At 41.0% G+C, this 14,181-nt stretch overlaps 1 protein-coding gene across 1 annotated transcript; it reads left to right on the top strand.

Annotated features, from left to right (window-relative positions):
- Positions 1-6,806: 6,806 nt before the first annotated feature.
- LOC119657145 (protein spaetzle-like) lies at positions 6,807-13,912 on the top strand. Its single transcript, XM_038063922.1, has 4 exons — positions 6,807-7,019; positions 13,043-13,070; positions 13,263-13,587; positions 13,687-13,912. The coding sequence occupies exons 1-4, from the start codon at positions 6,939-6,941 to the stop codon at positions 13,874-13,876; spliced, it is 624 nt and encodes a 207-aa protein (XP_037919850.1). The 5' UTR covers positions 6,807-6,938; the 3' UTR covers positions 13,877-13,912.
- The last annotated feature ends 269 nt before the right edge of the window (positions 13,913-14,181 follow it).

The raw sequence follows: 14,181 nt of genomic DNA, 5'->3' as shown, positions 1-14,181 counted from the left end.
TTAAGATACTCCAGTTCATTAATAATTATATCGAAAAAACCGGATAACTCCGGAGCAAAATAGCTAGTGTTCGTTATGTGTGAGAAATTTCCTGTGCACGTTTTCCCATTCCAGTCAGCTAAAAAATGAAAATAATAAAAATAATAATATTTTCACCTCCACCATTCATATGAGTTCACCTCATATGTTTTACACGAAAGCTTAAAAAAGACAGGCCGACAGACTGGCAGGTAATCGACTTTAATGAGGTTTTTGTTGCCCGCAAAAGGAATGGGGAAGTGGATACCTTATACGTAAGTCATTAGTGCTATATGCCCACTATGTTGTCACCAAAATATTTTTTTGGTCGATATATATATATATTTAGCCAAACCAGGTGTACCAGATTAATCCCGGCATTAGTTGCAACCTCAGAGCTACATGCGACCAGGGGTGCATCATTTGTTGAGGATAATGGCGTGATCCATGGCATTAGCTGCGAATATCGCAGATCAATCCAGCTACAGATAAGCAGAACGTTTCCATTTGTCTTCGTCTTCCCTAACCTATTCTTCCCTTTCTGAGAGAGTAAGCCTCCTTAAAAAAATCACAATCCGGGCGCAGGAATCGACGTGCCTATTGTATGAACTGCAGTGACGTTACAATGTAATTCAGCGACTTCCTTCCTAATATCTTCCCTATCAACATTTGGGGTTTGTTGCAAGGCTGACTGCTTCCTCACTATTCATGGGAAAACAACTGGGGATAATATTTCAAATAGTTTCGATGGGACCTCAGGGAGACGGCGGCAGTACCCAACATGGCTGAGAGTCGCCCAGTAAAACCGGAGCCGCTCTTCGCCCTGGGATGTTTTGGCGGCTATGCTGTTAACCACAAGGGACGGATGGCCTAGACATCGAAAAGTTTGGACGCCTATTACCCTGCCACGGATTCGCACCGGTATCCAGGAGGGTTCAGACCTCAATCCCATGATGTGTTCATAACCCAACTTCCGCAACTAAGTCATGTTCCGGAACAGACCGTTATCAATCAATACCGAATAGTGAATGCTAATCGAATTGCGCGACCAACTAGGTAACAAATTTTCCACGAAGTTCCACTCATCGTGGAGTATGTAACAAACTGGACTGAACCAAAGAGCAACTCGAATACTCCACCTACAAGGCACTCCATGAATCCAGTAGTCAGGATAAGCCTAGTAATAGGGAATGTCGACCCAGTTTATATTGCGGCTCATTTTTAGAATATGTTGAGATTCTTCCGGACCCTAGGCTCCCAACTAAAGGTTACTTCGGCGACTACCAGCCTTTTTGCTGCCAATGACAGAATTTTCGCTGATCATTTGACTAGCGACATTACTGCGGCAGAGGTACACAGCTTGGTCTATGTTGCAGCTGCAATAGTTATTCGTTTCAATAATCAACATTTTGGAGTGGATAACAGAGGAATCCGCAGGTGCACTTTACCGCTTTGGTTGTTTTGACTCAAAAAAAGAGTCGAAAAGTTGAGAAAGAATATTGGGTTTCACGCCAGAACATCTTGGAAATCCATCATGGATGGAATGAACAGATGCGTTGCGAACATCAATGAAAACTGCCATTTCTCTAATGATATGCCAGTTGAAGAAATCCTCGAGGTACTGAAGCGGAAACTAGGTACCAAACAGCTTTCAGTGAAAGACAGACCAAAGGGGATTTTATAAAGCGTTCACCAACTACGTTCGGGAAAGTAACTTCGATCTGGATCAAGCAGAAGACTTTTGGATAATCGTTTGGAGCGAATCCTGCAGTAGCAATGTGGAAGCAGCGTGGCTCTCATACCTTATGCGTGCATGCAAGGTCCCCGAAATAACCATGCCTGACATAACTGAAGTTGACACCGTAACAACCCTTAAAAAGGCGCCAGGAGTTGGTAGGATTCACAACTTCTGGTTGAAGCTTTTTAAGAACGTTCACAGGGTTTTGGAAAACCACTTTGAATCAAAGTCCGTGAACTCGAAAAATACAGGGAGCAAGAGTACCAGGTATGGAAGTTTTACCAACAAGTCAGCAGGATGAAGCCTTATACACTTCGATGATCATCATCCAGACCAAAGGGGAAATCTGATTTCTGACAGAATGGGCATATTGCAGCAATAGGTTGGGTACTTTGATGAATTGCTCAACAACCAAAATATCGGCCAGTTGGAGGTTCCGCGAACTGAAGACGACAAACAAATGCTGCCGCTACCAAAGACGAAAGAAGTAGTTCGTGCAATCAATCGGCTTAAAAATGATAAATCGCCAGCATTTGAAATTTCAACCAAACTCAAACAGACTGAAGAGCCCCCGCTATATTGTGTGACGTCAGCCAAGAAACTTCAGTAGCCCGGCAACTGACAGTAACTCATAAAAATGTAAATATGTCAATATTAATTTGACGCGTGGAATGCTAAGGAGAACGGTGAAATATTGTTTCGTGCTTTGCTGCACAAATAACTCCATAAAACCTGTTCCGAAAGAAAATATTCGGAAGAAGTGGATCGCTATCGACGGAATTCAGTCTCTTTGGAGTCAGGTTTAAATTGTGACTCCAATCTTAATTGGTAACATACGATTGCGTTAGAATTTTGTGTTACTATTATTCAAATTCAAATCAAGTCAAAACAGAAGACATACCGCAGAATGTTCAACGTGCCCAAGGTTCGAATCCTCCTCAGTGCAACGGGGAGTCTATTACAGTCAAACTAGTTAAATATGGAGGCGACTAACTATACCAGGCGGTTTATCACCTCATACTAAAGCTGCCTGACGATTGGCAACGAAGCATTATTTGTTCCATACATAAAAAATCGCAAACCGGAAACTGAAGGGTCATGAAGGGTTTTGGGTGTGCATTTGCCCTATTTGTACCTAGCGCGTAATATATGCATATATTATGTAAGAATATCCGCTTTCATGTGAAATTGATATTCATAGGCTTGAATTTACTACTTTGAAGTATTAGATATTTGCTAGTAATATCGCGAATTCCACCAAACTTGGTAGAATTATGCTCTAAGTTATAGCCAACATTACTGAAAAATTTCGTGATTCTGGGAAAAACTTAAGAGGGGCTTTGCAGTCAATTACTAAAAATTATGGTAATATACAATTATTAACTTTATTTGAACACGTATCGGCATGGAGGGTAGGTATTTCGGAGCCTAGGAAGCGTATAGTAACAGACTCTCGACTTTTTTTAGATTTTCCATTTGGGTAGTTTCTGAATAGTTCCGTGAAAGACTCCCCACCCTTCCAACAAATGTCAAAACTAAGACCGGCTTCGGAAAATACTAACTGAGACCTTTCATTTGATGCTGCAAATGCCAATATTTGGTGAAAAAAATATACACCCCACTTTTGCATGCCTTAAATTTGATGTAGAAGGATGTAACTCACAGTATGCGTGAGCGTTCACAGTTCCCGCCTTTTTCCGAGAAAAATGCGTGTGACAGACAGATATTTTAATAAGGTTTCACTTTATGCAAAACCTTAAAAGAGAGATATCACGCAGTGCAGCCTTTATGGATATACCACGTTGCTGAGTACTATCTATAAGATATTCACCACTATTTTGCTAGGTCGCCCAGAATACCATCGGCCCATATCAGGGAGATTTCATGCTGGGCAAATCAGCAAGGGATCAGATTTTCTCTGTGCGGCAAGCGATGGAAAAACTGCTGGAATATGGCCACCAGTTGCACCATGTTTTCATCGACAGCATAGCCAGGGTGAAACTGTACACGGCCATGAGAGAGTTCGGTGTCCCAACAAAACTGATAAGATTGACTACTGACTAATGTCTCGTACATTAATAAAAACAGTACAAGATAAAAACAGCACGATCACTCTCGAGACCATTCGATATCAACAACGGTCCTCGAAAAAGTGATCCACGATGCAGATGTTATTGCATCCTCTCCAGGTCCACCCAACTACTGGCATTTGTTGACGATATTGACATTATGGGATGAACAATCGGAGTTATACAAATTGCCTTCATCCATTAATGAAGGCAAGACGAAGTACATGGCAACAACCAAAGAACAAAGAAGCGATAGATTGATTTCTCCTATCCACGGTCGAAAGTCACAACCGATAACAACTATGACGATGCAATCCGCGCACGCTTGTTGGCAACAGAGCCTATTTTAGTTTACAGAAGCTGTTCCGTTCGAATTGTCTCATAAGGTCGAAGCTCTTTCTGAAACACAAGACGATGATCTTACCAGCCCTCGGAGACTTGGGTTCTTGACAAGCAAAATTACAAACGATTCTTCGAAGAATTTTTGGTACCCTACATGTGGGTGGATGATGTGTGCATGATGACAAAATTCATAAGCGATACTACGATCGCCTGGCGGTGGTAGTACTTGCCAAACGCCTGGGGATGTGAAACTGTATGAAAGTGAAATCATTCATGCCATCAAATCATGGCTCTAAATGGTGAAACTGGACCTGACGGAGGCGGTCCTTATTATCAATTGCAGGACGAACAATACTGTCAAAATCCAAGTTTGTAATCCCGAGGTGGTTTCAAAATCGATCATTAGATACCTGAGAGTAATGCACCTCAACTACTCGCGCCAAAAGGCAGTAAATGCTAGCTTATCTCTAGCAAGGATGATGCCTAATATTTGAGGGCCAAAATCTAGTCTAGTCATCGGCTGCTTATTACAAGGGCGGTGAAATCCATCCAACTATCTGGGCGGGAGCACAGGACAGCACGTTGAACCAGAAAATGGCGAATTTAAAATACCGGCCAATCGCGCTGATGGTGTGCACCGCATACAGTACTGTATCCGGTGAGACAGTGTGTGCCACCGGGGGGAATGATTCCCATAGTTCTTCTACTGCCTCTACCGGAAACGGAGAGCTAATTCGCATGAATTGACTGATGTCTTCCGAGAAGCCATTACGAAGGAGCTGTACAGGAGATGACAGCAACGATGGGACAACTCCGAAATAAGCCGCTGGACCCAGATATGTACTGATGCCGTGTATTGAGAGATGAGTCGAGCGTCAACATGGAGAACTGAATTACTACCTAGTACAGTTCCTTACGGGACACGGTGGATACAGGAAGTGCTTGCATCGCTTCGGTTTGGATAAGTTTCCAGACTGGTCCGAACACGCCGCTACACCCGAGGATTCGGAGCATGTTGTTTTATTCTCCGAGCTTCGCAACTGGAAGAAGAAGGTTGAACGATGCTCTCAACGCATTTATCGGATCCCATAATCTGGCGTGAAGCAAATTGGAGTGCGATACAGGAAAAACTGCAGGAACTGGATCGAACTTGGATAGCTCGACGAACGCACGATTTAGTCATGCTGGTGTAAACCAGAGCCTTCTTCTTGAAGTAATATCCCACGGTGGTCCCGCGGGGATATGCACTGAGACGTGGAAGTGGTTTTTATGGATGAGGATCCTGCACATTGCAGCAACCTCTCGGTGCAGCGTCTTTTTAAGATTTCTATCACCACCCGTAAAAGAATCAATAAAGGGTTGACCATAAAAAAGCGTCTGTGTATTTGGCGATGATCGGAAAACGTTTGTTGTGTGATCCGAGCCAGCGTCTACAGCCAGGTAGGGGAAGGGAAATAAATAGATCTTTGGGTGAATGTCCAAAGCAATTTAATTTCCAATATTTCCTCTTCCGTCTTCCCCCTTCCGGCTTCCAACAAGTGAAACTGTAATTTAAAAGGGCAGAACGATGCCTACGTGGGCCGGGAAATCACTAGACCACACTTCCCCTCTGTTTAAGACAAACGGAGATGTTGTGGATCAATCCAATTGGTTATGGCAGTTACCATTCTCGGTCGGCACCTTTGGCCATAGTTAATTCAGATGTTAATCTAGAATATTATCATCAATCGAAGTCATTACATGGTATAAGTTATAATATAGACTACAAAAGTTTGGTACAAGTTGCTTTTAATTTACGTTAATTTCACTGAAATCATTTTATCTAAAATTTATTCTTATCATGACAAATGTGCTGCCATGACACAATGCATCTATAGTTACAAGAATGGCCAACATTTATTTACCGAAAATCAGCGAGATAAGGACATAATGGGCCATGGGGTTTTTATATCGAGTACTCTGTTTACATAAATTCGTGATTCATGGTGCCAATAGAGTTAGTTATTATAGAGCAAATAAATTTGCAAAATATATTTTACTCAATTTAATTTAATTATTGCAGACAATGGTTGGTGAAAATAGGTTCTAGTGGAAGTTGAATAGCCTTCAGTCAGAATTTTAGCTTTTTAGTTTCTGTTTTTCCTTTTGTTACTTTGCCAGCAAAAGAAAAAATCCCAACATGTGCATCAATTATGAATATTGAGTGAATCATACTGGACTTACCAATAGCCCCAATCCAACCGGCTCTTGCAATTCTGAACGAATTCACCTGGAAAGTAGTGGATTTAACCATGCAGGTAGGAAAGCCAATACGGTAGGCTAACCGCAGTAACTGTAAAGAATCACATGTGATACATATAGTATGTCGTCAAGTAGTCCCCAGTGCTAGTTTCAAGGGGTTTCTTCCAGTGGTGCGTCTTTGCCTATTGCTCTACCCTAAGTGCAAAGATAAGCTCTAAAGTTGGATGTAATGTACGAAATCAATTAGATGTTATCAGAAATTTATGATCGAATTAAACGACCAGAGGCGTCTTCAATATACAAACTATCAGCAGTGGTGTTTTTCTTTCAACTGAAATCTATCAGGAGTCTTGACTCTGTTGACCTCAAGAAGCAGAACAAGCTCTCCGATTTGAATCGGAGATTACGTGGATCAGTGTGGGTTTGATACCCGTTCTGTCGAGGCGATTCTAATAATTAGTACGAAAAATAAAGATAGTTTTAAAATTTTGCGGAAAAATCGTCAAATTCGACGGAATTACATTGTTACGATGGTGATCATATATCGGGTTCATAATATCAAATCAAAGTTTTGCTCTGTGATGATTTTACTTTATTTGCTGTCTGTGATGGTGAGTCGTCTTAATTAAAAGTGTTTAATAAATGATTAAAAAATTTGGAAAAATTGAGTGGATTTAAACGTCCTGAATATATGAACACTTCAGATGCGTCAAAAGTTCTAAAAAAAAGTTCTCCATCAAATTGCCGGTCGGGGATCCTTGGATTATTGCATGTAGTGATGCGGCCTCCCCTGATACGAGGGCATTTTAGAATTTATCTTCCAATGCCTTGAGATTGAATAACGCAACACTTTAATGTGCTTTGATAACAGCGAACGAAAAGCGTAGAGGTGATGTTTCAAATTGCTTTAAAATGTCTCGTGTACACCTGCAAGGCACTCGCCAACATTATATAAGAGAACTTCACATACCAATCGAGGTGTGTATTTCACCTCCTCTAATTTTCCCTTACTCATTATTATCATACTTAGATGCGGATATAATAATTATCGCTTTTTAATTGAGAATGATCAGGGAATATGAAACTTTTTTAATGAATATGCAAATAATGAACAAAATGATTTATCCAAGCAAAACATGGCATCTTATAAAGCGTGCTTGAATAATGAAGTTATCTGAATGTTAATAGATGTCTTTAGTAAGAATAAACTGAAGCACAAAGCGTGCATCTATTTATAGAAAAGGCGCATTGAATAAAGGAAAATTGAAAAAAAAAAATATAAAATGAAAATTCTGTTTTTGAATTGGCGGATGCATTTATAGTACGGGAAAATCATTAGATTCTATTCCCATATGTTTTTGGAGTTGTAAAATTAGCTTCTACTAACTCCACTTATGCAACAAATGGCTGCAAGCTTCAAGCCAGTTAATTTTTAAAGAAAATTTGGAAAGGTGAAAAGACATTACTTGATTAGGAAAAAAAAACATGAATCAGTCAGATATAATCTCGAAAATGAATTATTTTTCAGTTGTGATTCTGTCTGCGCAATTCACTGTACTATCTATGAGCGGGTCACCGAGTTGCACTCAAAAATATAATCGTCGAATCTCCAAGTATTTGAAGTATTTTGTGGAGATTTGTTCTCCGAAAAGTGTTGAACTGAAAAATAAATAATACAAACCCGTAAAACTAAGGTTTCGTGTAAAACACAAAATTATTAAAATCGGTATACTGTCTGTCCGTCTTTCTGTCTGTCCATCACATGCATTTTTCTCGGAGACTATGGTATCGATTGACACCAAATTTGGTGGAAAAGTGAGAACTGTGAACGCTTACGCATACCGTGAGTTACATCCTTTCACGTCGATTTTAAGGGGGGAGGGGGTCCCCTACTTACAAAAGGGGGGTGTGAATTTTTTTTAACAAATATAATTATGTGAGGCATCAAATGAAAGGCCTCGGTTAGTACTTTCCGAAGCTGGTATTAGTTTCGATATTTGTTGGAAAGGCGGGGAGTTTGAGGGGTCGAAAGTGACCATTTATTTAACGGGGCCATTCTCAGAAACCGAAAAATCTGAAAAAATCAAGAGGATGCCAGTATATGGTGGCTAGGCTCCGAAATACCTTCCATATCGATATCCCTTCAAATAAAATTAATCATAGTATGCTACAATAATTTTCAGTATTTGGCTGCAGAATCCCCCTAAGTTCATCCTAGTACCACGAAATTTTGGAGCAATGTAGCTACAATATAGATCTTGACCTTACCCAGTTTGACGGAAATCCCACTATTACTAACAATGTAATAGATCAAAGTTGCCACTTCCTTTGAAATTCTAGATTTTGAATGTCAATATCAGACGAAAGTGAATATTCTCACATAATATATGCGTATATTTCGTGTTACGTACTAATGGGACAAATTCACATTCAAATGTCTTTATAAAAGAAGTACACAAAACCATTCATACCTGAAGCGTCCAGCTTCCGGTTTCCCGACTTGTTTTATTCAAAAGTCGTACATACGGTATTTCGCCAACCATTTGTTCCCTTCCTCCTTAAAGCAATAGTAATAGTAAACAACTCAAAAGTATATACATATACATATGTGTGGCTATTTTCCCCTTGTTGAGGTATAGCACGTCAAGCGCAAAAATCAAAAATTTGACTGACGGTTTCGTCCAGGGCAGAGGCAACTCATCAGACGCTGCCTCACCTCTGCCCTGGGAGCAGCGTGACCGAAAGTGCCAACAGGTGGAAAGACGCTCCCTTTTACCATCGCAAAAACACGACAAGTGGATGGGAACTTAGGATCCCGCAGATCCTAAATAACAACCTAGTTTTAGTCTAGCTTAGACTACAACGACTGGCGTTTTAAGTCCAATATAACTCGCAACCTTGTCGTGTTTTTGCGATGGTAAAAGGGAGCGTCTTTCCACCTGTTGGCACTTTCGGTCACGCTGCTCCCAGGGCAGAGGTGAGGCAGCGTCTGATGAGTTGCCTCTGCCCTGGACGAAACCGTCAGTCAAATTTTTGATTTTTTCGATTCTTAATGCTTGGGCTGCTACGCTCCAAACTAGGGATCCATGGACTAAAAAACGAGGGAGTAAGTTGCTCCTCATTTAGTCCGGTCCACCATCAAGTGGATGGGGACTTAGGATCCCGCAGATCCTAAACAACAACGTCAAGCGCATTTACGCGCTATCGCTTGCGGTTCGCGGAAATCAAATGGTAATCCATTTCGAGGCCGATGTTAGCGTCTCTCTTATTATACATGTCTTGGAGGCTCTGTTCTTCAACAATGTGCCACCAATGACGAACGAGAACAAGTTCTCTGGATACCCTTGATGCCGCTATCGTGGAGCCATCATCAATCAAACAAATACGGACTCCGTTTGTTGTTTCGAAATTTGCAGGTTGCTAGTCCACATGAGTGAGGCAATATCCATAAAAAGAAATGAAAGCTTCAGCGGAAAATAGGGGCAGGTCAACCAATGCGAGACGCAACAAACAATTCAATTAGCAGCGGTTTTCATATTAGACTACATTTAAGTTGACAAGCATAAAGGAAAGTCATATTAAATTGCAGTATACCAAAGCAACTTCCTTTGTACTGGCAGCAAGGGTAGCTAAGTTGCAGGGCTGCCCTTTTTTGTGTCTGGTGCAAGGATCATGAGGTCGGCTTAACATAGTCTGTAGTATTGGATCAGTGAAGGGACTATGATCTTCGCCGGTGAAAGATCCTCCAGACTGTGAGCTTGTGTTCTGATGTCAAAATTCTTGAAAAAAAAAACACATTGCAACAATTCTGTTCGCAGGATTTAGTTGTGGTTATCTTACAATACCAGGTTAATAGCAACAGGAAAAGCTTCATAGACGCACCTGTGTACCTAGCCTATAAGTCTTTTTACCTTTCATTGGCCGAAGAACTAAGGGATCTGGTAGCGGTCAAGTGGCCCTGAACTCTTAAAAGGTTGTGATGCGAACGCTCAACATATTCTTTGGGGAGAGAACCTCTTTGATTTTATAACTTCAACTGGGTTCATGACTGCGAACCTAGGTTGCTCCCTTACACAATTGTTTAATTGAACAATCTACACTTCAAAGCTAGCGAGTTTACAATGGGCGAGTCCTCGACGAAGTCTCACTCTTAGACCACCGTTGTTTAGAATTAGGTTTGACTATTCCAGGGGAACAGTCCTATGAAAACGTTTTGGGTAAAGTTCAATAAACTTCATGGCAACAAAATGCACCTCCAAAGACAAGGGGTACCTATGGTGATAGAAGGTCAATTGAGAACACTGGATCGCACACTTTCAGGGTGATTTGAATAGGCTTGTCTTGTTAACCAAAGCGAGCGCGGTTATATAGTTTCCTGGTGGAACTCAATTAGTTAATCAGACCATTTCTCAAGCATAAAATCAATAGGGACGAAGAACGGTTAAACTTTAGATTTCACAGCGTGAATATAAGGGGCTCATAAAACGTTGGAAGCGGGGCTCCTTTAGAGCAAGCAGTGAGGAACTGGAAGCCGAAGACTGTGCAGAGCTTTTAAAAGGAGTGAGTCGACCAAGTCGTATTCTCTTACAAAACCGTATGAGTCTTCCAAGAAGTTGAGAGTTGAGTCAATGGGGATTCTTTTGGAAGTACACAATCCTGGAGAATAGGTGATAGAAATGGGAGGGAGAGAGTTGCTGGTTTCTGCAAACCTTGCAACATGAAAATGTTGAAAGGAGAATTAGAGTACTAGGAGAGCGGTGGTTACTAATGACAAAGGGAAACCTGCCATGGATGGCATCTATCCAGTGATTCCATATACGGCTTCCAGAGGGACTTCTACGAAATATTTTCCTAGAATCAGGTAAGCCCTGGGTCTTCCCTCTTACCAAAAGGTACGGCTAGTCTGCATACCGAATTTTGGGAATTTTACTATTTAAGCCCAAAAAACTTTAGATAAATCTGCTTAGCTTCATACTCGCTGAAATGTCTGGAGATGCTAGCTGAGCATCACATACGCGAGACGGAGCTCTGTTCATATTACTACTTACCAGCGTGGAAAGTCCTGTGAGTCTGCTCTTTATTCTTTTGGCTGTGCCCTTTTCCTTTAGATAAATGAATTTATGCTATGCTAACGTAGATATTGCCTTGTGCTGAGGTAAGTGTGCCATTCCTACTTCGGTGGAGTATTTTACTATTTTCAAAGAGGAGGAAATTTAATGGTCTTTACCATCCAGGGATGAGGAGCACAACCCTTCATCTCTCTGAAGAAGCTATTCTAAATAAGAAGCTTCTTTGGAGCAAACATGAAGAGGTAATAATGAAGAGGAATAAGATACAAAGCTTATGATCTGTGCAGCAGACCTCTACCTAGACACGGGGCCTAGGTTTCATGTCGTAATGTGTGTGTGATAAATGTTCGTTGCCGATGTTCGCTTATAGGGTGGTGGGTGGGTGGATTAAGGAGAAACAAAAGACCTTAGCGTCACTGCAGAGCACTAAAACCTATGCATTACCAATCCCATGAGAACAATATCCGGGGCAGCGAGAAATAAGACTAAGACACATGTCAACACCGCAGGTGCTTAAGGTGGCGGCGAGGAAGAGGGGGCGGCAACCTTCTCGGCCAAACCAAAACCAAGTGGCTGAGGAAAACCTCCTCGGGGTGGCACCGTGAAGCGCTGTATTCACTTCTTATTGGCCGTGATGCATTAGGCGAATGCTCCATGGCTTAATTAGGACAATCGAACCCGAGTCTGCACGGAGACTCATCTGAAGTGGCTTCGGTCACGAAACCTTTCCAGGGGTATACTGATACCATGGGAACCCTTGTGGGAGCTTCATGGGGTTTGTTGGTTACGTTCAAGCGAACAACGTGGTATTGCGGTTCAGCACGGGGCCCACACCCAAAGTTCGGTAGAGATTTACGTAGGTCTTGCATCCACCAGCATGAGTAAACTGAGCCATGCACTCAGTATAAACTGGTACCGTTGCGCTTCTTGTGTTTTAAAAAGACCGTGAGATTAAGTCTACCGGACGAGTGCTCATGTGAAACCCTACCTGTAACTGTCAGCGCCACTGGAGTCGAGGAAACAATAAAACGAATTATGGTTAACTGCGTTATGAAATTGTTTCCGTCATTATTGCAACCTGCATTAAGTGCTTTCCGAAACCTGAGATCCAAGATTTGCTGCAGTGCCATCCGCCCTGTAGCCTCTATGATTCTGAGATCCACAGCTGACGTTCTCTTTTATCCATGTATCGACGAACGTCTGAAATCTATGATTTACCGCGGTGTCGTACGCCCTGTTGCCTCTATGGTTCTGAGTGTTGGCCAACTATAAAGGACAATGAACAGTACCTTGCGGTAATGGGGGCGTCCGAAATTGAGGATATCCGCAATCGATGCGGATCCATCCGGATCAGCAGAGCAAAATGGCGTAACCGATCCAGAGCGCTTCTGGCTCAGCTACCCTGGTTGTCACACCTGCGGGCGCAACGCATAAATAAATATTTTATTGTTATATTTTTTGGTGTTAATCCTAAATTCAATTAAATTAATTCTATATAATAAGATGACATTCTCGACAATTACTTCTTTTCTCCAAAGTATAGTGATACTTTTTCATGATTTCAGGTATTGTCAATTCAAGGGGAAGAAGCAGGTGAATATCATTTTTCAATGCGTCATATTCCTCATGATTTATTAAAGATTAATGTTTTTTTCTAATTGGGTTTGAAAAAATACGAGTACATCTAAAACAGGTGGAGTACCGCCATTTTAAGTTTCTCTTTTTTAGTTTTTCCTGCAATTTTTCCATACACTTTAGTTTCTAATTTATGTTTTCTAATTTTAGATATAAAATTTCCGGATGGAACCATGGCTAAGCCAAGATGCAAGGGGAACAGAACCGACGTTTACTGCAATGTTGTAGATAATTATCCAGCAGCACATTTGGAGAAACTTATAGAAGCAGATTCCAAAAGATTTACAGAGTTGTTCGGCGAGGATTTGCTTCTAGTTGATTTTGCCAGTAAGTTCGATCGTCCTGGAGAGGAATCACTTTGTCGTCACGTTGAACAGTTAATATTCCCACAAGAAGCCATCAATCATGAAGATCAATGGAAGGTCATAATTAACTTTGGCAACTATAAGCAGGGAATTCGAATAGAGCGCTGCTTGTGAGTATATACATTCAAAAAGATTGTAGGTTGTGGGCTTTAATGAAATATCATTCGTGTATGCGATATTAATTAATTCAATTTTTATCTTTTTAACAGAGGTGCTGGTGAAAACTGCATGATGACTGAAAGTTTCCCGAATTATTACAAAACAGAGTGCAGACAAATCTATGTTTATCGACCACTTTTAACATTAGATAAATTAGGTGACGATGCGAAAATCGTCAAGGAACAGTTCAGATTTCCTGGCGGTTGCAAATGTATTTTGAAAAAACCGGAATTGCCATAAAAAATGTAAAATTATTATATTCACATATTGTTGAAATGAGTAATTTTCCTCTTCTTTGGATCCATTTTTTTTAATAATATAGAAATTTGTTAATTTAATTGTGCAAAAAAACGGGACAATACTATAATGCAATTGAAAAGTCTTCAAACGGCACTTTCAAATTCTTATAAGATCGTATTAAAACCGGTTTACTGTCTGTCTGTCTGTCCGTCAATTTGTATATCTCAGAAACGGTTGTGTATTTGCAGTGGGGAGAGAAAAAGCCTCTGAGCACTAAGACCCTAGTGGTCCATTGTACTCGGGTT

Source organism: Hermetia illucens, chromosome 5, assembly GCF_905115235.1.
Source record: "Hermetia illucens chromosome 5, iHerIll2.2.curated.20191125, whole genome shotgun sequence".
NCBI classification, from domain to species: domain Eukaryota; kingdom Metazoa; phylum Arthropoda; class Insecta; order Diptera; family Stratiomyidae; genus Hermetia; species Hermetia illucens.
The sequence above is the reverse complement of the archived record's forward strand: the minus strand, read 5'-3'. Positions and strand labels throughout refer to the sequence as shown.